At 40.0% G+C, this 22576-nt stretch overlaps 1 protein-coding gene across 1 annotated transcript; it reads right to left on the bottom strand.

The window, feature by feature from the left end:
- Positions 1-535: 535 nt before the first annotated feature.
- LOC105194887 lies at positions 536-22254 on the bottom strand. Its single transcript, XM_026131519.2, has 4 exons — positions 21411-22254; positions 5154-5437; positions 3932-4195; positions 536-3667 (listed from the first exon to the last, which is right to left on the bottom strand). Exons 1-4 carry the CDS (start codon positions 21463-21465, stop codon positions 3248-3250), a joined length of 1023 nt encoding a protein of 340 aa, XP_025987304.1. The 5' UTR covers positions 21466-22254; the 3' UTR covers positions 536-3247.
- Positions 22255-22576: the final 322 nt, after the last annotated feature.

Raw genomic sequence — 22576 nt, 5'->3', positions numbered from 1 at the left:
AATAAAGTAAAAAATATTTTAGTGCAAAAAACGTGATTACTTTGCATAAGGTGGATTATTTGTGTCTCAAAATAAATTTTAGAGGCGTCTTGATAAAAAAATATTTTTGAACAGAGACTAACAGCCTATATTTCTTAAATGCCAAATTCTTTTTTCAGGAGAGGAATAAAGGTCGTTATTTAAGTTTCCTTATTTCAATGATAAAAAATCGCAGGACACTAATGTCCAAAGATGCATATTAAGTGTTAATCAATAAGTGTTAATATATTAATCAAAATTGTGCGATTATATAGCATTTATATTGTAACTCAAAAAAATAAAACAAAATGTAAATGGAAGTATAACGCGCACAATGAAAAAAATAATAAATGAAAAAGGAAAATAAGTCTTATCGTTCTTAATGATAAAATGACTAGTAAGCAATTGAATATTGTTTAAAATTATACTTATAATTATGTTAAAATTATGGCTAAAACATTTAAATTAATTGCTTGCATATTTATTTACAGACAAATTAAATTAAACAGACAGGTACTTTAGCTTTTTACATAACGAACATTTTATTAATGCAGTAGCGCCGAACAGTTAAATTACAGCAAATAGATTTACCCTTTATAAACGCAAAGTGCAGTGAGGAGCAATTACAACCTATCCACTCTTCGTGTACTCCTATTACAACATTTGATGCGTCTGGGAAATCCTGTTCATAATGAAACTGCACTATGATGTTGGCCTAATCATTTTACTTACAGAAAAGTAGTAATGTAAATTAAGTACAGAATACGTTTAAATTTATAAATTAAATACATATAAATTAAATACGATTTTCAAGTTTCCAGTAAAAAAAGTTGCTTACGTAAATAAAGTTAAATAAGTAAAAAAATTTAATAGTGATATTTATCATTATTACAATTACGCTTTTGCTGTCTTTAAAATAAAATATGGCTAAATATATCTTTAAATGTTATAAATAAAGATAATTATGTCACTGTGCGAAAGCAACAACAAAGTAACGTTGCGATGTACTAATATTTATAGCATGTACATAAATACATAATAGCAGTTACAAAAAATTAACGTCGTTACGTATTATTTAACTGTTTATCTAATCAATCGCTTAAAATATTACTGCAAAAAGTCATGTTTGTTGCATTTTAAATAGCGTATTCTTATCTACATTATTTCCGCGTTATATACATAACGAATAATGACCGAATGCTATGCAGATTGAAAATCCTTTATGCACTCCTGTTATTTCCGGTCGTGAATGTTCATGCAAAACGAACAATTTACAATATTGTTGAAATTAAACTATTACGTGGATTATAAAGGTATCTCTGTCATCCAAACTTCAGTTCGATACAAAACATTGAATTTATTCGAGATGATCACATATAAGTAAAGACATGACAATAAATAGTATATGCAATGGTAACGTGATACAATAAATACAGAACGCTATATATATACTCTCTAAAGCAGAATCAATGTATTATTCACTGAAACACAGTAAATAGTCTGATTCCAGTGGTAAACTTATAACTGTATCAATCAGTGATCATATGAACTGTCTTTCTGACAACAAACTGATTCTGAAAAGTACTTTCTAATAGTCACTGATGATCATAGTTGCAAGTATGGCACTGCAAATCTAAGTAAGATTTTACTGATTCAGATTTAGAGAGCACGTCCGAATAAATATTCTATGTGTATTGTATAAAATGCATAATAGCCTTAAATTTAAGTGCACGTCTACGAACAATTTGTATCGCGTCCTGTGCATATATAATACAAAAGTATGCGTAACGCTAATCTACGAAGTACTTGTTAAGTACTGCTTCAGTATAAAATATCGGATCTGTACAATATAAATAATTGTGCAGATTTTAATCTATCGCAAAAAAGGACGCGTCACGTCGTTATGTTGACATACGTATAAACTCAAGATTTGCTCGAATTCTTATTAAAGTTCATAATGGTCCCTTATTATCAGTTAGCGCATAGATCTGGTCGTAAGCGCGAGACAGAGGAGAAACCGTGAAAACCCTTGGACTTCTCTCCGTTGAAACGTTTCTGGCGTCGTCCACGCGCGTTCGTGTCATTTGACCGATTAATTATAAACGATTAAATTGTCATGTGTTCCCACGAAAAGGCGAGATTCTTCGGTAAAACACACTGGAAAGGGGGAGAGAATCATCTACGTCTACGTATGGTACGCGTCAACGCACGATACCTATATATGTAAGTGTATGTGTATGTGCATATGCGCCTATGTATAAACGTAGGAACTCTGTACGTCCACGTACGCTCGGGATATCACAGCTAAACGACATTTAAGTTCTCGCCATTTGCTTAAAGCTAGAATAAATAAGTTTCACGAGCCGCCTAAACTCGTCGTCGATCCTTTCACGTACTATCGACACCTGCGCGTATCGCAGACTCCGTCAATTCAATTGAATGAACTCAAATCCGTGTAACAAGCCACCTTGATTGTGAGCGTGATCCATGTTGGCATATTGATACAAATATCGGGCGTAAAAGACAGCCAATTGCAAATGTGTGAAGTACGTCTGCAAATTTATTCTCTCTGTATTTCTTTCTCTCTTTCTGTCTCTCTCTTTCTCTTCAATACGCATTTCCATAACGTACTGTGTGTTTTTTTTTTTCGTTGTTCTTAGCTTGCTGAGTGCCTGAGAATGAAAACGGGTTTTTTCTACATTCCTTTTACACACATACGATATAAGATTATGTGTTCCAGGTGTACTTTAACGGCGGCTGTAATCTATTGGACCGATATTTCGCGAGTCTAATCGATTCGAGTGTGCCGTGTACTTCGAAACATTATTATCATCATTATGGACTATGCTCGGTACATTTTACGTTATTAGATATAATACTGTTCTGAAGTAGATCTTTTAATACTGGTCTCTAGTATGCAGCCGCGTATTGTCGATAAAATATTTCTATTACCACAATCCAAAATTATTGGTTTAACTGAACCAAAATTATCAGATTTAACAATTTTCACGGCTATTGAGATACATAATCTTAATACAATAGTACGATGTTGGCAAATCTGCGAAAAACGAGTAAAACTATTCAAATGAACATGATTGCGATAATGGAATAAATATAAAAGTTATGTTAGTATGAGATAGTATACGATTCGACGCTGTATAGAGCGGTGTCTTTTTAAATTATCAGCAGATCTCGTCGATACTAAGCGCAAACTTCTCCGACGCGTAGTTTATGTATTACTTCGTAACGTAGGTCTTTTTTGCTTCTTCATCAGTCTGTTCCTTTGAGATCCCTTCCGCAGGTTCTGACGCAAGGAATTGTTTCGGCCAGGCTTCCTCGTCGGTTTACGTTTTCTCATCTTCGGTATTCTCGTACCCTTTCCGTTAAACCATTTTTTAGGCATATTCGGCGTAAAAGCCAAAGACTTGATATTATGATCGCACGTGTTGTCAGTGGTGGCGTTGCGAAAAACTTTTATCCAATCTTTCAGAAAGGTATGGTACAGTTTTAACACGCCCCAATCCTGAATCAACATTTGAGTTAGATCGCCCTCTTTGGCCCAATGCATATTATCCGTTATGATAAGCGCATTAACATTAGTAGTTCTCAATTCCAGATTTATCATGGCGGCTTCGACTTCGCACAGCAACTGCAATCATACAAACGAGAAATGTTACTTTTACACATTTGTACTTTCACTCGCAGGAGATTGATATTGCCAGCTGCATATATACGCCCAATAAGTTTTATGGCAACTTGACCCAAGATCGCAAGTCAAGTAATAAAGTATTCATAGTTTTGTATTTCTCGCGTTTGTCGAACGATTAATTTGATTTATGAGCAATTCTAACGCGTAATATGTAATTTTTAATTACTATCGGTATTGATAGAAACGAGCAGTGCACCAGCTTACCCTGAGAACCTGATTATGCGCTTTGTCGATGATCTTAGTCCGCCTCTTAATAATGCCGCGAGTGACGTCGATATTGGAGTCGAGACGAAATTCTTTAAGATAATGAAATGTAATCGAGAACCTCTGAAGCGCTTCATGTAAGTGCGGAAGCTCGGCTTTCTTCCCCTTTTCCGAACACCAAAGTTCCCTGTGGTACCATTCGGGCAACCTTCTTGGCAACCAATTCATCTTGTATTGTTCTTTTAGTGTCAACACTCTGTACACCTATAGCAGAAAGATGAAATAGTTGTTAATTTTTCGTGTCGTAATTATGTGTCTTAATATAATTGGATTTTTTTTTACATTTTTTTACGTTTTTGTGAGACATTTTGTGAGATTCTACAATTATATTTTATTGAATATCTAATATTGTGTCACACGCATATAACTTATTAGTACTTGGTTATGCGTATCATCGAGTGTAAAATTTATGACTGCACAAATCTCTCTCAACTAGTGCCGTTACGTTGCATAAATCCAGACGTAAATTACAAGTGAGGTCATACATTTATGAATTATTTAATGAATTATCTGGCATAACACACTCGTTTACCGTCATAAGTAATCTTGTCTGTTTGTATCAGTACGTAGTGGTACGCGCAGTCCGGTATCAAAAATCGTAATATCACAAATCTGTCTCAGAATGCGGTCGTGCGTGTTCAGAGAGTTAGCTTCAAAGTGATAAAAGTCGATAAACAAAATATATCGCTCTATCTGAGCCATTGCGATCCGTGCGGGTTAAACTCGATCTTAGGCTCTCTAGTAGACCAAACAATAACATCTATCATCTCGTTACAACGGCGTTATAAACAAGTAAAACCTCTTATGTAAATGAACTTGCTTATCTTCGTTTCGTGAGGACAACGTTTAATAATATTTTGCGATAACGATATTTTTAATATCGAGCAAGCGACGGAAGTGATTTGTCATCAAATCCATAAGATGTCTGAGACGCGCCGCGGCGGAGACTCTAGAAAAAGTAATTAATGCTGGATGTGCGTGGCACATCGTAACCAATGCAAATTGCCGGCAGAAAATAGGACTATGCACTAGCGTTGCATCGCGCGCACGTGCGAGTTCCCCTCGAGCGAGCACGGCCCACGCGGTTTTATCCCGACCGACGACGCCGCGCTGCAATTAATTACGGAATCGCGGTCGCGAGTGGAGCGCTCTCGTCTCTCACCTTCGAGTAAACTATGCGCACGTCCTTGAAAGTTTTATTGAAGTGATTTTGCGCGACTCGCAATTGCGTTCGCACCCTCTTCATAATGTTGCTCGAGTCGTTGGAATTATGCATCCTGCGCGAGGCCGCCAGGCCACGGGTGCCACAAGGCTGATACCAGGGCTCTATGTCACTGGAGTTTGGCACAAATTGTAGATCGTTCGCGGATGTTCCCGATGCCGAGTTCAGCCACGAAGTCAGGAAGAAGGCAAAACTCGTGAGAGTAATCGTTTGTGCCACTGAGTCTGTAATCGAAAACAGGAACTGTTGTCAGAAAATATTACAGAACATAATTGAATGAAAGTGAAACTCTCTCTTTCTCTTGTGCAACTATTTTGCATTTTCTATTTGCTTTTGAAAAAATGTTGCATAGTACATTGATTCTAATATGAACGTAAAGACGTACAATTTTCAGAAGATAGCGTTCATAATTGGATTCTTTATCGTGAGTCTACAGATATGATATCAAATATTTGCAAAGTAGTTGCAACAAGTATGTATATATGTGTATATATATATATATATATATATATATATATATTTAAGTCTATAGATACAAGATGAAATTTATATTCGCCAAGTTCATAGACGGTAATCCGTTAAAGTCAACGACTGAAGAAAGATCGCGCGCTATTTTGCATGTTGGAGTAATAAAAGGGAAAGGGAGAGATGAAGTCCTTCCGACTTTCACACCCGGCGTACCTACACGGATACGTAGGTACCTCCATTGCACCTACGCACCAATTTAACAGCGACCAATCGTCGCCCCCGCAGTAGGAAATGGGTTGCAAATCGGAGAATCAAGATTTATTGCATGATTAAATGTCATAGCTTACGACTTTCATCGTGATTCCACATTGCAAATTTATCCAAAGGCAAACTTTTCGACATTTTTTCGCACAGCGTTTGATAACGAAATATAATAATAATAAACTTCTCATATAAGTTTTAAGAAAAGCTCTATTAAAAGTAAGAGACAAAAATAAATTAAAACTTTGAAGCTTTTAGTTATCAACTCGACAGGAAAAAAATGTTATCCTGTTACGTGCAGTACTGTTAAAATTTGAATGGCATCAATATCGTATAATACTTAGCACCACGTAGTAAACGCATCGTATCGAATCAATTCTTGATCAATACCATTCATCGCCCGTGAAGTTTAACGTAGATACACTGGTAGTGCCGTAAAGACCGACAAAGACTTCATGGACCACTATGTGGGCAATTAACGCGCGTTGATAGTTCGTGCGTGCCGCACAGAAAACCACGTGTAAATTCATTCGAAGTAACGGCGTGAGCGCTCTCAAGTGCGAGCCGTAATGGCAATTCGATACGATAGTTCGTACAATTCGCACGTCCGTCGGTCACGCGTGGACTTACGTGCGTGGCACAGTCATCGCGCCGTGAAAGCGCACACGCGCTACGTGATCCCGCGTGTACCACGTATCCATTTTCAGCATTAATATCCAAAGTTAGTCATAGCTTAAGATGTCACCCAGCTCGTCGCGCTCTTTCATTATTTTCACTCAAAAGATAGTAAAGATGAGATATTAGATTTGCTCTGAATTTGATTGAAGGGACCTCTGTCTCAACACAAAGTCTGTTTAACACAAAGTATTACAAAGATCTCGGTCTTTAACTTCTCTGGTTTCTTTTTTTGAGGAGGGAAAGGGGCAGATAATTGCTGAGATTGAGAAGTAATCCTTTCATTATTAATTTAATCTATTTCAAATATTTTACCGAAACGAGAGTATGTAAATTGAAGAACTCAGTGTCGTAATTTCTGTACGCGAAACGGTATCTAACGAATCTGCAGGCGACGTAACGATAAGTTCCAATTCGATTAGCCCGTTAGCGCGAAACACCGGAGGAAGCCAGTTGCGTGGCTGGGTGTACCTTATCGTAAACTCACGCCTCCTCTTCTTCTCCCGGAGTTGCCCCAAGCCAGCAGTTTCAGGCAGCCTGTATCGTCGGCTACGTACGACGCGTGGGTGTACGGTAAAGGTGCACCCAATATTATATACACTCTAACGACCATCGCCCCCAACTATATCAATTTACGTCCTTACCTACCAGTTACCGATTTCCTGCGTGTATTATCTCGTATCTAAGGGTGGACAGCGACAAAGTACCTTTACGCGAAGTTACTCGTTTTTGACAGGCTACGATTTAATTTCGCTGCATTATATCGATAAATAAATACGTGTTAAAAAATTGTCACACGTGAGATAATTAAAAATAATAAATTTGTAAATCACAAATTTATAACTGTTTTTATACATTTACATGAATATCTTTATTCGAGATGCTGTCTGTTTTACAGACTTTGAAACAAGTGTTTTCTAACATTAATAAGCACAAAAAGTTAATAACAGATTATAATTGATTAATACATTATAAAAAATAAAATTCTATGGTGAGTAGAAGGCATTTTTTCGTGGCGTAATATCCCTGTAATCGCGGCTTACCACCTATGGGTTACTAAATCGCACGCAATAACTACGTTATTCCTATAGGGTTTCACCACGTGCAATTATTTGAGCAGGTGCCTCATTTCATCCTTACGGTGCACTCTCATTACACGCGATAATGTCGATTGAAAACGCATTTCAGAACGAAACGTCCATCATTCGTACGGGGAAATTATCCCAAAATATACTTCTTTTCAACCATATTCGCATTCCGGGCAGTGTCGTGTCGACGCGGGAAGCTGCCTTCGCGGGTTTAATGCATGCCTTTCTCGTCTCTCGATAGGCACTGCCAAGGTGGAATCGCGGCTATTCTCGCGATGGATTCCCCGGATGCCAGTAGTCGGACGATCGGTCGGCCCTCCGGTGATTTGGCGAAAAGGGGCGGGGAACGGGGCGCGGGGAGGGCAGTGCTCTTTTTTCCGCGGCATAGGACGAAGATTGTTGGTTTTGCAGCACCGGTACCGCGGTGGTGAATGCCCCAGGGCGGCAAAAGGCGGTTGCTGCTTTCTGGGAACAGGTCGGAGTCCCGGCCGCACCGGGAGCGGTGATTGCGTGGTGATTAGCCTCCACCTTCGCCTCTTTGGACCGACGAGTGGAAGACGGAAAGGAGAAAAGGAGCGAGAGCGCAGGCGAAGGAGCATACCGCACGGGCGGAAAGAGACGCAAGCCGGTACCGGGAGAAAGAGCGCAATATCATCGCCGTGCGGGCGAGTGTGGGAGCGAGGTGCCCGATACGAGTCCATGAGTCCATTCGGGCTCTCTGGCCGCAGCGGATCTCGTATCGGAGAGCGAGAGCGCCGACGTGCGTTCAAAAGTGCACGCACGCATAGAGATAAGTACACGTAGCGAGAAAAGGGTAGATAATAGAAGATCGCGATTCGCGTGTCGTTGCGTGTACGCTATATAGAGAGGTGTATTATTTTACGGAGACCGAGGTAATGTGCCCGAGGGTAGAACTAGTCAACAAGGTAATTCTTATCGATTGCAAAACACTAAAGTAAATATCATATGAATGCGCTCTAAGATACGCTTTACGTTAATATCGTCTGCATGCATAATTTCCATTTACGTATTATACAGCAAATTGGATTGAACGGTAAATCGCTCTCTTTTATATACGTAAATAACGAAAACTTATTCCGTACTCCAAGAGATGATCGGTCGATGCAACGATGCGTCTTAGATACTCGGAGACACCGTGCAAAGTGACACGCGCCTGTCGGATATACGCTTTATTATGAAAAACGCGCGCCTTTCATTATTGCAACGTCATTCATGATGGTATGTGGGACGCGTAGCCGCGTCTCTTTCTACACCTCCTCGAGCATATACGTACGTACGCTCTAACAACCGTGTACGCGTAAGTCATGTTTATACGCCGAAGAAACGCTACTCTAATCGGCACCTACAGCGAGAGAGTATCGCACGGGTGAACGTACGGCGAGCACCAAAGAAAAGATAGATTGTGCGTAGCTCGCAACATTTGATACGGTATGCGCATAAGGGATCGTCGGGAGTAGTCTGCAGAGGCGTCAGGTTTCTTCCTCGCTCGAGTTCTGAATCGGGCGGTGATTAAAAAGTCGAAGAGAAATAGGAACCGAGCCAAGAGTGCCGAGACGATCGTAATTGAGTTAGCGCATCGATACGGCAAGCATATAGAAGCGGATAAAAGTCAATTATGACGTGTAAACGTTGTTTTATGAACATATAAATGTAATTAATGTTGCGATTGCTGTTTATATGGTGCTCGTTAGCAATTATTAACGCGTACTAAAACTTAAATGAATGATTAGATCACTTGTGACACATTGGCGCGTTATCTCAAGTTTTAATCTCCACTTAGACCGGTTTTTCTACCAAGTCTCCGACCGTGTGCGGTCGCCACAGCTTCCCGCATATTCAGCTTTCGCTGAATATGAATCAGGCAGGGTGCGTCAGTTCGACGATCGCCCGCCAGACGAACAAGAGCCCGACTTCCTTCCTGTAGTCGGGGCCGCAGTTCTCTTTCTCTTTCTCTCTCTCTCTCCCTCCGTGGACGACTTTGATTTACGAGGTACGCGGGAAAACTCGAGGCTACCCGCGTGTTCGTGCTCACTGGCCGCAGTCTCCGCCAATGGGTCCCCGCCGACCTCACGGATGCACCAGACAGATTAGCGAGGCGCGCGCAGATTTGCATTTTGTCTGGTCGGACTACTAGGCGCATTGGATAGTCCTGGTCGAAGAGGGCGACCCCACCCATAAAATACCGCTGAAGGGTTTTAAGTTGCCAGAGTTGCGCGTTAACATCCATCCTTTACCTCCTCTCGCCAATTCCGCCTTCGCGTGCTCCTTTTGTTTTCTTTCTCGACGGCATTTAGTCCCGTCCTCTCTCTCTCTCTCTCTCTCTCTCCCCGCGCGCGCGTCTCCTTTGGTCTACCTGTGCCGCGTCGCCGACGCATCGAATTATCAAAGGTGTCTCTACGTTGACGCGTCGTAAAGTGTCTGTAATACGCGAGCGAGGCGCCTTACGGTGTTACGACGATATGGATCACTGATGTCATACTGACGTCACCCGTCGTTTATATCCAGAGGTGACAACCTACCGTTGGCATCGGTGCAAGAATCGATCTGAAACGACGTTCTGCCACCGCAACACGGGAAAGAAGACGAAGGGGTAGGGGGGACACCGCGCGCAGGAATGCATGCGGTCAGTTACTACGACATTCAATGTCATCGTCGATTACGTTATCTCGATTCTTCGGTCGGCGATAGGACGCACACGCGTGTGCACACGTGCGTAAGAAAGCGCCCGATTGTGTATACGTTAATCGTTGTGGTATCGCCTGCGATGGTAGCGCAATGCGACGATGTCTTCGTTTTTCTTTCCCTTGCTCTCTGCGCTTCCCTTCTCTCTCTCTCTCTCTCTCTCTCTCTCTCTCTCTCTTCTTTTCCTTCGACCAATGGCGAAGATTACGTAAGTCACCTGATTTTTTGCCGCGCCAGAGAACGGTGACTATCTGCCGTTAAATGACTTCTTGCGCATTAGTTTGTTGCAAAAGATATCCGTAAGTGACGTAGTTTATACCTTAACGCCTTGCTTAATTCTATCAATGTTCCTTTCGATAAACGAGGCGTAATTTCATGACGGTATCTCTGACATCGGTAGCAATGATACGTTTGATACTAATTAATATACAATGTTATATTCCAGAATAGCAACTTTAGACACGTTCTTTACAGACCTGTTCCCAATCTTTTTTGGACTTTATCATATAATTAATCGTGTCAGAATGATATGAGACTTTTTTAGAACGGAAGTTTAGTCGGTTTACTCGGGTCGAGTTAATTATCTTATCACATTTGCGACGATATATAATGTTTGACCAGATCGATATGCGTTTACATATCCGGAGATAAATCATCTTGATCCAGACTTAATAACAGTTTGTAAGGCATGTGCGTGGACGTACGAGAGAAAGCTCGATGCTAAATTATATTGTTGTACTGAGACAGTAGGAGGATCTCGCGGAAGAAAACATTGTAAGCAATCACGTTGTTATTCCGGAGCACTGACGCGCGCGTTCGAGAAGGAGATAATTACAACGATCTTACAATGATTCGATATTATCATATTACGGGCTGTACCGAAACCTGCGGCTTTAATTTCAACGATGGACCTTTCGGCGAATTTCAAATTGATTCTTTTTTAAATTCGTATAAAAGAAGGCAATAATTATTACGAGTATATTTGATATTCAACATTGAACGCTCCTTTAGATAATATTGAATACAAAATTCTCGAGAGTTAATATTTTGAAAAATTAAAATTTGAAATTAAGCGAAATTCCATAACTATCTTTAGAAATTAATTTACTTGTGAATCATATGCTTTATTGTGTCTTATTTCGAATTACGAATTTTTAATTGAAAACTCTTGTTTATTCTAAATACTTCAACGAATAATTATGTTACTATGAAAAAGAAGTTTTAATGTTATATATTCTTAAGAAAATGATAACATACTTCTCTGCTGCAACTTTCCTCACTTTTACAGACTAGAAGTCATTTATATTAATGAACTAACGCAAATCTATGACATTAATGGCAGTAAGATATATTATGCTAGGATTTGAGATTATCACTTCAATGCAAATGATATAATGCGATAAAATCAGTATTGCAATTAATAGTGCGCATACATTATTCATTGCGTGCTTGTCAGTCGGAATAATATCCAGGTGCGACGTTCTCTTAAAAAAAAAAGTATCAAAAACGCACAGCAAATTTATATTGCAACTTATATTAACACTTCTTTTTATACCTTTTTTATCACTTTATTATATCAACGGATCTATAAAGCCTCTCCTTATGACACGTTTACTTCTGTTGAAAATGTTATATTGAAGAATTAATATTTTTCCAATCGTATTCCATATTATGGATTTATGCGTCTTTTCAAATAATATAAGAAGCAATAATAATATGAAAAGGAGTAATTCCTGTGAAATCTTGAAACTTCTGTTTAAGCGTTAAATTCGTAAGGACAGTGCGCGCAAACAGGTAAGAGACTGATCATTCGATCTTGTCGCTGCTGAGGATAATTCGCCAGTCAATTTCGCGATGTGTCTTTTACGAGCGACTGGATAAGAGCGCTGGCTGTTCTCTCTCCCGCATTTGTACCGTCGACTTTGAGATCCGCGAGAATGATGACTTCGATAACGGCAAGTACACGCGAATACGAGAACAAGATGACAATGTTTCGCCGCGAAACGAGACTATCGTATGCAGGGACTATAAAAACGCGCGTACACAGAGCTGTGTTAAAGAAAGCAGAAACCATCGTGTGAGTAACGGCGGGCGGTCCCGGACTGGGACGAACATAAAATCGAACTCTCACGCCGCGGCCTATAGTGGCTCTTTACGACGATCTCGCGCACCGTGAATATACAGAGACGTCAGCGGGGTCCTCAGATGGAACTAGGTACGTGTACCACGCCCCCGTCGACCCTTTGGGCCCTTTACGATTTCCTTCCACGGTGAAACACGCCGACCCGATAACGGCCTCGACCTCGGATCGTAAAGACGATAGATTCTGTCATCGCCTAGGTGACCAAGCGTCCGTTTCAGATTGACAAGAAAAATCTTACCCCGGTATAACACGATTTACGTACTGCGCATCACATCATTTCAATCGTTGACGATCAATCTTTATATGCCACTGAACGATAAGTTTGGTGAGTGCGTCATATGAAAAACATATTGATAAACTAATATATTTATTGGTAAAAAAGGAGACATTGAAAATTATTCAAAAACATTCGTTGATAGTATTTATTTTCTAACGTTTTTTTATTATCATGTTTACTTCATCACTGTCGCGCGATCGTGACTGATTTTATCTACAATAATTGCGACTCAAAAGCGCAAATCTAACTCACGCTACCGCGCTAGACGATAGATATCAATTGTACAATATTTGATTAAATATTGACAATTCAATTTTTTTAAATAAAAATATTTGTAAAAACGTGTTTACATATATCTCAATTGTCACGTTGTCCTCGTTGTTGATAGATGCGTTTGGATTTAGCGCGATTTTATAGCAACATTAATATAATTTTAAATTCAATAAAAAAATTGTATTAATTTTAATTCATCTGCGTTCGTAAGTAAGGATAGAATCATTACATAAGGAACGTGTTGCGAGTGCACGCTCGGTACATATCAGATGCCCAGCGGTGAGAATTAACCCTTTAGCTTTCGTGTCTGATGTAAATCCCTGCGTGCGCGTAGAGAAGAAAAATCGCGGATCGGTCGATCCGCGTCGGAGCCGCAACATACATAACCAGGAGCACGATCGAACGAGCCGCGAGCACGTGGTGCTCCGTGTGTAAACGTGACTCGTTCGGCCGGCTTAGTGGACCGCGAGGCGCGTACGTGTGTTTTGCGTGCGCGCGTTGTTACAGACGACGGTGGTCGCGCGATCGCCGGTGTGTCGTGCCGATCATTGAACCGACCCTCAACAATCGCAGTGAATCAAAGTTGTCGGTGGTCAGGCACAACCCCGGCCCCGCTCCACCCACGGTGTCGCGCGGAGGAATACTTCGATACATAACCGATTTTACGAAGCGTCCACAAAATGAATTTCTTTTTTGCCCGGCCGCTTTCGCAGACGACTGCTGCCTACGCGTTGCAGGCCATTCGTATTGTTCCTTTTTAACGACGCGGCAATGCAGTTAGTTACGAAACTTGTTGCGTTGATAGGTTTAGGTGTAGTCCAAAGCACGCGAGCGCTAGTACAACCAGTTGGTTTCCGATCTGACAAATGGTCGAGACGGGCTATAAAGGAGGAATTTAGCTCGTACTGGATTAATCAATTTGCATCGATTTGGCGAGGATCACGACTCGTTGACCCTGGATGCTATAAAAATTTGACTATTTTATCGGAAATTTTATTTGAAGCCGTACGATTTTTTTTATGTATATTATGGAAGATGGTTTTACGATTAGTTCTTTTCGGCAAAAGTCAATTCCGAATCGGGATTAAAAAGAAAGATATCGGTCACTATATAAGGTGTGGCCACGAGCTTTAGCCCCATCCTGTATATACAATACTGAATCGCTTCCTTGTCGCGTTTCATCGCGTGCTTTCTTCATCTTCCACCTACAACCGCGCTTTAAGTATCATGATGCCAGGACATTAAGTATCCGCCACCTTCGCTTGAAATAACAAACAGGTCAGGCCGCAAATCAACCGCATCGGCGAACTCACACCTGGCATTTTTTAACACGGCCATAGAACATGGTCCATGTTTCTGCCGGCATCATCTCGAATCGATCGTCGTGGTAACACTCCGTCTGTATATCATGACGAGCACATTCAACCCGGCCGACATCACGGAGCTCGAGCCCGCGTATCGGCATGAATGAACGCATCGCTCATTGCGCACGCGGCTTCAAGAGAATAGCAATCAGCCGCACGATGGATGGCATCAGGTGGTAGGAGATTGTAGATGTAGAGAGTTGTCTTCGGCTCCGTCGTTGAGCATCCATTGCTTTAGTGCGCGTGTTTCGTAATTGTTCAGACTTGTTGGAAAACCAAGACGCAAAGACTTTCGTCGTGTCTCTAATCAGCTAAATTCTTTTCCGATGTCATCGTTCACGTTGAAACAATAAATTTCTGAATTAAAACAGGCGCGTTTAATTCAAATAATTGAAACAGGAACAGAGCCTAATAAAAGGCGTGCGAGGCGACACAGCTGAATATGCGTCCACTCCCACTTGGAACTCTACTCGTGAAGCGGTCGACGCATTAAAATCTTCCTCCAACGACGATTGTTTCGTCCCAAGGAATAAGAGATACGCGTTATAATTTCCACGTGTCGTGCTTGGTTGCGGAAGTGAGCACATTATTGTGGTGTGCCAGCGGCTCGCTTCGGGCTCTGTAATTGCTATCGTAGGTGGTGGAACGGAAGAGTTCGTGGCGGGGCCTCGTAAAGCTCGGTTCACTATGCAGCGTGTAATTTAAACATTGCCTCACTTCTGTACAGCGTACCACCCGCATTGTGAACTTTTAGGTCCCGGCGAAAATGTGACCGGCGTAATAGTCCGTTAATGGTAATAATTGAGAGCTAATCAAACGCGGAGAATGGAGTCGGAGTCGGGTTCGAAAAATTTCTTATCCAATTTGGGATACTAGACTTCGTTACTCAATACTGACCGGCTTCAAGCTGGTTATTAAGCAATTAGTTAGTGTACCATATGATTTACTGTAATATCAGAAATAATATCGTTAAATTAAAATCGTCGAGCTCATATCAAATACGAGGCGATCAAGCACAGACCGATCTTTAATGTAATCCTTTAAAGATGTCGGCAAAATGGAACATAAAAAGATGTTAAGAAAATGCCGCGGGATATATCGAGAGTCGGAAGAGTCACCTTGAGAAAGCAATGAGAACGATTCGCCGACGCGCCTTAAACACGGTATAGAAGAGTTGCCGATACTTAACGCGCTCGTAAATCCGAGTAATTAGCGACTCGTTACGGATAACAAAACCATGGGTGATTCTAAATTACAATACAGAAAACATTATCTCCTTCGCAATTGAATTAATTGACGGGAATTTTTCACAATTGCAAATCTAGTCACGATTTTTTTCGAATACGCAGATGTAAATTGCGACGCTAAATAAACGAGGAGTTTTATTCATACCTGACGACAATCGTATTAATTCTGAAACATGGCACTGACTGTGAAGTTGCATAATTGTTTTTACGATCATAATTATTACCTTTTTTCTGTCAATTGAAGATAAGTTCTCTCTACAAGAACACTGTATGTCTAATGTAATGTTGTGCTCAATATTGTAATTCTATAAAAAACAAAAAAGGTATATATTTTATAAAATGCGCATGTAATTATCTTACACGATAGATGATTCTACGACACATTGCATTTTATTACATGTTCATTTATAGGTTTGTTACATGTACATTTATAGTCGGCACGTGGTGCCAACATTTACTTTACGCCTGTCATCGCGTTAGCACCACGATTAATGCATGAGTTCTTTATCGATATAATTGGCATTATTAAATATTATTTTCTCGTTCGCGTTACAATGTAATCGCTGGTTCTCACTTTAGTTTTATCGCGCAAAACATACATGTATGCTCGATTTTTTTTTAAAAAAAAAAGCGTTTTTTGTTTTGTTTTTTGCGGTGTTGCACAAACTGACGCAGGCAAACGCGCAAGAAATCGCGAACACTGCGAGAAAGTGTTACCGCGATATTTGTAAAACTTCCGTACCGCACGCGACTTTATCGAATCGGTAAATCATGAAATGACACGAAGTCGCCCTTGTTCCAGAACTGCGATTTCACATAAATCGCGTACCGTACCGGAGTCTGAAATCGCAAGATCGGATCGGTAGCTGGTTAATATCTAGTAGTCGGACAAGAGAACTCGCTCAGAAAAGTATACGGGAGCGTATAAAATTGAATTCATATCTCGTGCTTGGCTTTACTCGCAAGCTATCTCTCTGTTTCTTTTCTCCGCTTTCTTGCCGACACACGTTTGCATTATTTCTTCGGTTATAAGTACGACTAATAAATTGCACAAAAAGTTGCCCCGAAACATCGGTCATATCTCTCGATGCAAGAGTTCATCAAGTTGATATATATGCGTATTGATATGTTGTCACAACTAGTTGCAAACTAGTTATTGCTTATCAGATAGTGTAGTAAAAAAAAAAAACAAAAGTAGTAAAATGCTTATGAGTGAAAATATAATAAAGTTGCATCGAAATATGATGGCATTTTAAATGAAAATGTACCAACGAGAAAAAACGTTGTTTACACGTAAAAATTTAATGCGATAATGAAGATGTCAGTTATAACATTCTGGTAAACTGTATTATAATATTAACAATTAATTTGATTTGATTTCAAAGACGAATATAATCGAAATTTAAAATTAGGAAAGGAGAGAGAAAATACACTAAAATACAATTCAGCTATTTTAGAAATGATTTAATTTTTTAATTAATAAGAATTTAGAAATTTTTAGTCGACACGATCATCTTTCTATTTAATCAAAATGAGAATCAAAGAAAGATGATAAATCATGGCATTAGGTCAGCATCTAATGTTATAGGGAGAAATGTTGCTCTATTGTCTGATCTTTATCTTAAATCGAATCTTAATAACAGACGGCGATTAACTGGGAGTCAGTGAGCTTTTCATAAAAACTGATTCGCTGCAGCAGAATTATTCCGTTACGAAATATGAATCTTCGACTTTTATATGCATATAGTAATTCTTCGATGTGTCATGCGTGGTACGGCAGTCTGAGCGTTGGCATAATATTTTCATTTCACGCTGGAGTGCTCGTCTGTCCCATAATATGTCCAGTGAACCCTGCTGAACCCAAAACCACAACCCAGTACGCGTCCAAGTCGCTCTTGGGTCCTTACTTTCCTTTTATTTCTGTCGTAGGACGTAAGTCACTCGGTGACACTAAGGGACGTACAAAAATTCCACGATGTATCGCGTCAGAACTTTTAGTGTTGTATAGGGTGCCGCAAAAGATATCCTGTTATATATTTTAAGAATCGACATTACGTACGGATCTCAGATGAATAGCAAATTATTTCAATGATGATTGAAAATTGCATCAACGAGGTTTGAGTTACTAGCGATTGAAGTAACGAGAAAAAAAGCCGTCGGCAGAATTAATATCTCATAATGACTATGATCAGACCAAAATGGAAATTACGCGGTTGCTAGAGTCGAAAACCGTTTCCCGGCGGCTCGGCCCGACCTGACAAAAGAAAAGAAGGTTTGCTCGAGCGTTGTTTGACTCCTCCTTCCCGTCCGTTCTTTCCCACCTCCATGAGAGATCACTTTCGTCTCGCGTACGTACAAGAGTAGTGAACTCCTCTTCTGGCCCTCTCGGCAAGGTGATGTCTGAGCGAAAACGCACGACGCGATACACGCCTGAGCTCTAGAAGATGGCCAGGCGGCATCGACGTCGCCGTCGTCCTCATCCGCTGGTCGCGTCGTCGCCACTTTCAGCAACTATGGGGACCACCTCCGGGGCGCACGAGTGTTTAATAAACCGGTTAAGGCCCGTCCCCGGATCTGTTTGCCTTCGGCTTTTGTAACTTTACTAGTGTTGTGACTCGAGTCGGAGCCTACATGAAAAAAAGGGTCCGCGATGGTACCCGAGCAAACAGTCCGTGTGTGTCCCGTATCAACACGACGCGCGCCTCTATCGGCGGCCGTACCATCCACAGAGAGGTGGAGAACGTGGAGGTGGAGAACAGGCGGCTCAGTGACGAATTCAAATTTGTCATCCCAAAGTTAGAATCACTCTTTAAAGGGGAAGTTTCATCGTAAGGATATAACAACATCACCGATTTGTTATATTATTTACGGTTGAGATCAATGTCATCTAAGCACTACTGCAATTGTTTTCTTACAATATTTAAATCTATTTTAATTTATTTAAGATATCAAGAAAGAAAAGACCATGTTCATATTTTATTTTGTGCCCGCTGTTCGGTGAACACAATGTCTTTAAGAAATTCTGTTTTTTAACTCTCTTTAACAAATTATGGAAGAATATAATTAATTACCCGTATTAATTACCCGTTAAATTAATTATGAATTAATTCAAACAGTGATTTATAAAGTGTTGAGAATGTAGGTAAGTATGATGGATTAAATAAATAACAATGAGTAAGACAAGTTAGAAAGTGACAATGACGCGGAGCAACTCTTATCGCGGTTAAAAGAATTTTAATCCGCAGAAAATGGATAGAAACGAATACATGTGACTGATTGTGAGTAAATTATTCATTGTGGTTAATATTACATGTTAAGATAAGTTTGAAACTATGAAAGAGATAAAATAATTAATGACATACATATTCTAAGAATTTCTGCTATCTACTATACACATGCGCCTAACAAAATAAATAACAAATTTATTATGTATTCATTAAATATTTTGTATTTGCATAATTAAAAATCTATATCATAAATAATTATGATCAGCTATTTTCTGCATTAGTGACATACTCTCTCTTTTAGTATATAAAATCATTATATATAAAATTTTATACATAATTTTTGCATTTATAAAAATTCATCTAATAACACAACCAAAGAGATCATTGAATTTTAATCAGTAAATGTTTGAAATATTAACGATACAGATTGCGGTACTGACGAAAGAGAGTTAATAGGTTATAGGTGAATTAAGCTATTGATATATCTACTTTAGCTCTTCAAGACTGAAGCCAAATAAACACCAGCAACCTAATCCCATACATTGACTCCATTTATCGCTTAGTCATTAATTAGCCAAACGAGAATTTTTAAAGTGTGCATAGAATCAAAACATTGACGTTACAAAATCTAGTCAATTAACATAAAAAATTGCGAAATAATTTTTTATTAATAATATAAAAATAAATAATATAAAAAATTTTGAATATTAATCAAAATTCTTTGAGAACTCTCAGATTAAGAATAAACAAAATATATGTTGCATATATATTATATTTTTGTGTGCAAACAATGAAATCATAAATCTGTTAGATATTAATTTTTCACACTGTTACGTGATATCCATTATCTCTAAAAAATAGATTTAAAGTATATTTGTCGTCTAAATTTGAATTAAAACACAACATTGCTTATGCAATTGCTATAATTCTTATTAAAAAAAAAATAAGTGTGTGTACTTGATTTTATTTTAGAAAGATATATATGTATAATAGATAGATAGATAGATAAATAGATAGATAGAAGGTGATGAAGATAAATATATAGAAAGAGGTAGATAGAAGAAGAAAGAAACGGAGAGAAAGAGAGAGAAATTGCTATTTGAAATTTAATAAATTTATCCACATTGCTAAGATAATTAACATTGCTGAATTATGTAATATAATTACGATGTGGTTAGAGTAATTAACGTTAATTTTTTATCGTATTGATAATCTTTTGTTTACAAGTAATTACATATATATGAGGCATGTTATAAAATCAATTATATAATATTAAGTACCTAAATTAAATTCTTTAATTGCAGTTAATAGTAGAAGTTAGGATGTCACATTATTTTTAATATTGTGAAGAGGCATAGAATAAAATAGTACGATTGGAATTGTAATCGACGAGAAGTACAGACTTTAATAGAATTTTAATAAAATTGAATTTTATTAATATTTTTTTACTGTTAAATAAATTTGAAATTGAAATATAGACTCGCGCAGATTTAGACTCTTTTAGATGAATGAAATTTAATTTGTTTAAAGTCTTTTTTTCTAAGCACAATTATGTGCATTGTGATTATAATGCTTTATATGACAATAAAATACTCGAACGTAGTGTGTGTGTGTGTTATGTAATTAACGATTATCATACAAATGTAATTACGATGTAAGAAGTCGACCTTGTATTCTTTTTCTAGTTCTTTATGGGATGTTCTGCGACAGAAATGATCCTGTTCGAACGAAGCAAAAAGCAGCGTGTTGAGCAAAGAAACAATTCTTTAACGAGAAATGCAAACCTGCCCGTTTACAGCTATAGGCAAGCATAAGATGTGAAGTAAATAGGAACCTATAAGTGTCATAAATTTAAAGAAATATATACTAATAACGTAAATTACTGGCACGCTCTTACGCTAAACTGTTTTATCTGCTTGCTGTGAAACGCGATCCAATTATCTTTTTCTTTTCTAACCGTCCGTCTCCCGGGCAAGACCCGTTGAGCGCGATCGATGACAACGACAAAGAACGACAGCGCGTGTAGAGAGAAACGGTATCTTAAACGCTGCGCGAATTCTTCACATGTCATTGCATCATTATACATGTTTCAGTAAAACTTGTCGTCGATCAGGCGAATGCGAACGACCGTTTTCTTTCGTTCAGTTCCGCGAACTAGCCGTGGCAGAACTGCACCGCGATTTTTATCCTCCGGAAAGCGCAATGGGATCTCGCGGAGACGTCAATGCCAGAGGAGCGAAGTAACGTTATAATATATGTATGCCGGGAAGCCGCGAATGGAGCGATACGCGCCAAACGTGGTGTAATATCCGTGAGTCGTTTTCTTCTGTTGCAGCAAATGTTTGCGTGCCGAATACCACGTCTCCGCGAGATGACTCGGTGCGAAAGCGAGATATACATATATATGTACATATATAGATATATACGTATACGCATTAGAGAAAGTGGATAGAATTCAGCAATGTACACACACCGCCTTAGTGTGGCGAGGGCGAACGCTCCGGCCACCAGCAGCACGAAGATCATCTCTTCCTCGTCCTCCTGCAGGAGAGTCCTCGGCTGCTCCGGATGACAGTTTCCGCTCGCATCCACTTGCGCACTCGCGTTCTTGCCGCGAATCGACTGGTTGCTCCGAAAAAACGGCGCAGTCGTCCGTTAACGTTTCACCGTTCAGCGTATGCCACGCTGTGTGCTTGAGGACGAACTGTCACGCGAGGATATATTGTTTATAATCCCCGGGATATACCGAAACCGCGAGACCCGCCGGGGACCCGGAGACCGCGCGCGCGCGCGCGAGACGGATTTCGTACACCGCGGTTTTAATCGTTACTCGTGCGTCAAGTGGACGTTAAAGTGACATAACAGCGCACCAGAACTCTCCACATTGTCAGAAGCGTTCTCTCAAGATGAATCTGATATGAATCGGTCAGTCTGTTCTCCGTCGGGAAATTGAGGCGGCGACGAAACTGTCTCTCTCCGTCTACCTGATGCGCCGCGATCGAATCGAGGTAACTGTGGACGGTCGCGCCCGTTGACATTCGAGGGTCTAATCCTGCGCTTGATTCCAGGACCCCTGCCAGGGAGCCCTCTTTAACTCGTTGTAGGCTTTTCAGAAGAACCACCGGCGCGGTTGACCATTCGGCTTGCCGATCTCGTGGTGACTGAGTGGGTCCCCCAGTTGCGACTCCCAGTTACTCACTCGAGCTCACGGACTCACTATTCACCTCGTCTTCTCGCTCTCGCACTCTCGCTCGCTTACCGGCACTCGGTCCCACCTCCAGCCCTCCTGCTTCCTCCAGCCCCCTTCCGTAGCCCCACCGTAATCCTCAGCCTGCCAGTACGTCCTCCCTGTCCTCCCACCTGCGCGCACGCCACCCTCGCTGCGCGTTCTCCGCGTGGGGGAGACGCACAGCGAGAATTGTACGTTGGACCCCCGGACTACGTCGATTTCATTAATTGAACCAAATGTCATTAAACGCGCTGCTCGCTTTGCAGAGTACATATACACGAACGGCATGACAGTGCGATAAATATTTGCGATAGATGCCGACAAGCGGTGCGATTAATAAAAATTATATGATACAATTGAATGGATGCGCATTCAAGAAATTATCTTGCGCGAGACGCGTCAATTCCC

Source organism: Solenopsis invicta, chromosome 16 (genome assembly GCF_016802725.1).
Source record: "Solenopsis invicta isolate M01_SB chromosome 16, UNIL_Sinv_3.0, whole genome shotgun sequence".
NCBI lineage: Eukaryota > Metazoa > Arthropoda > Insecta > Hymenoptera > Formicidae > Solenopsis > Solenopsis invicta.
Note: the sequence above shows the minus strand (reverse complement) of the source record. Positions and strands in the feature narration are given on the sequence as shown.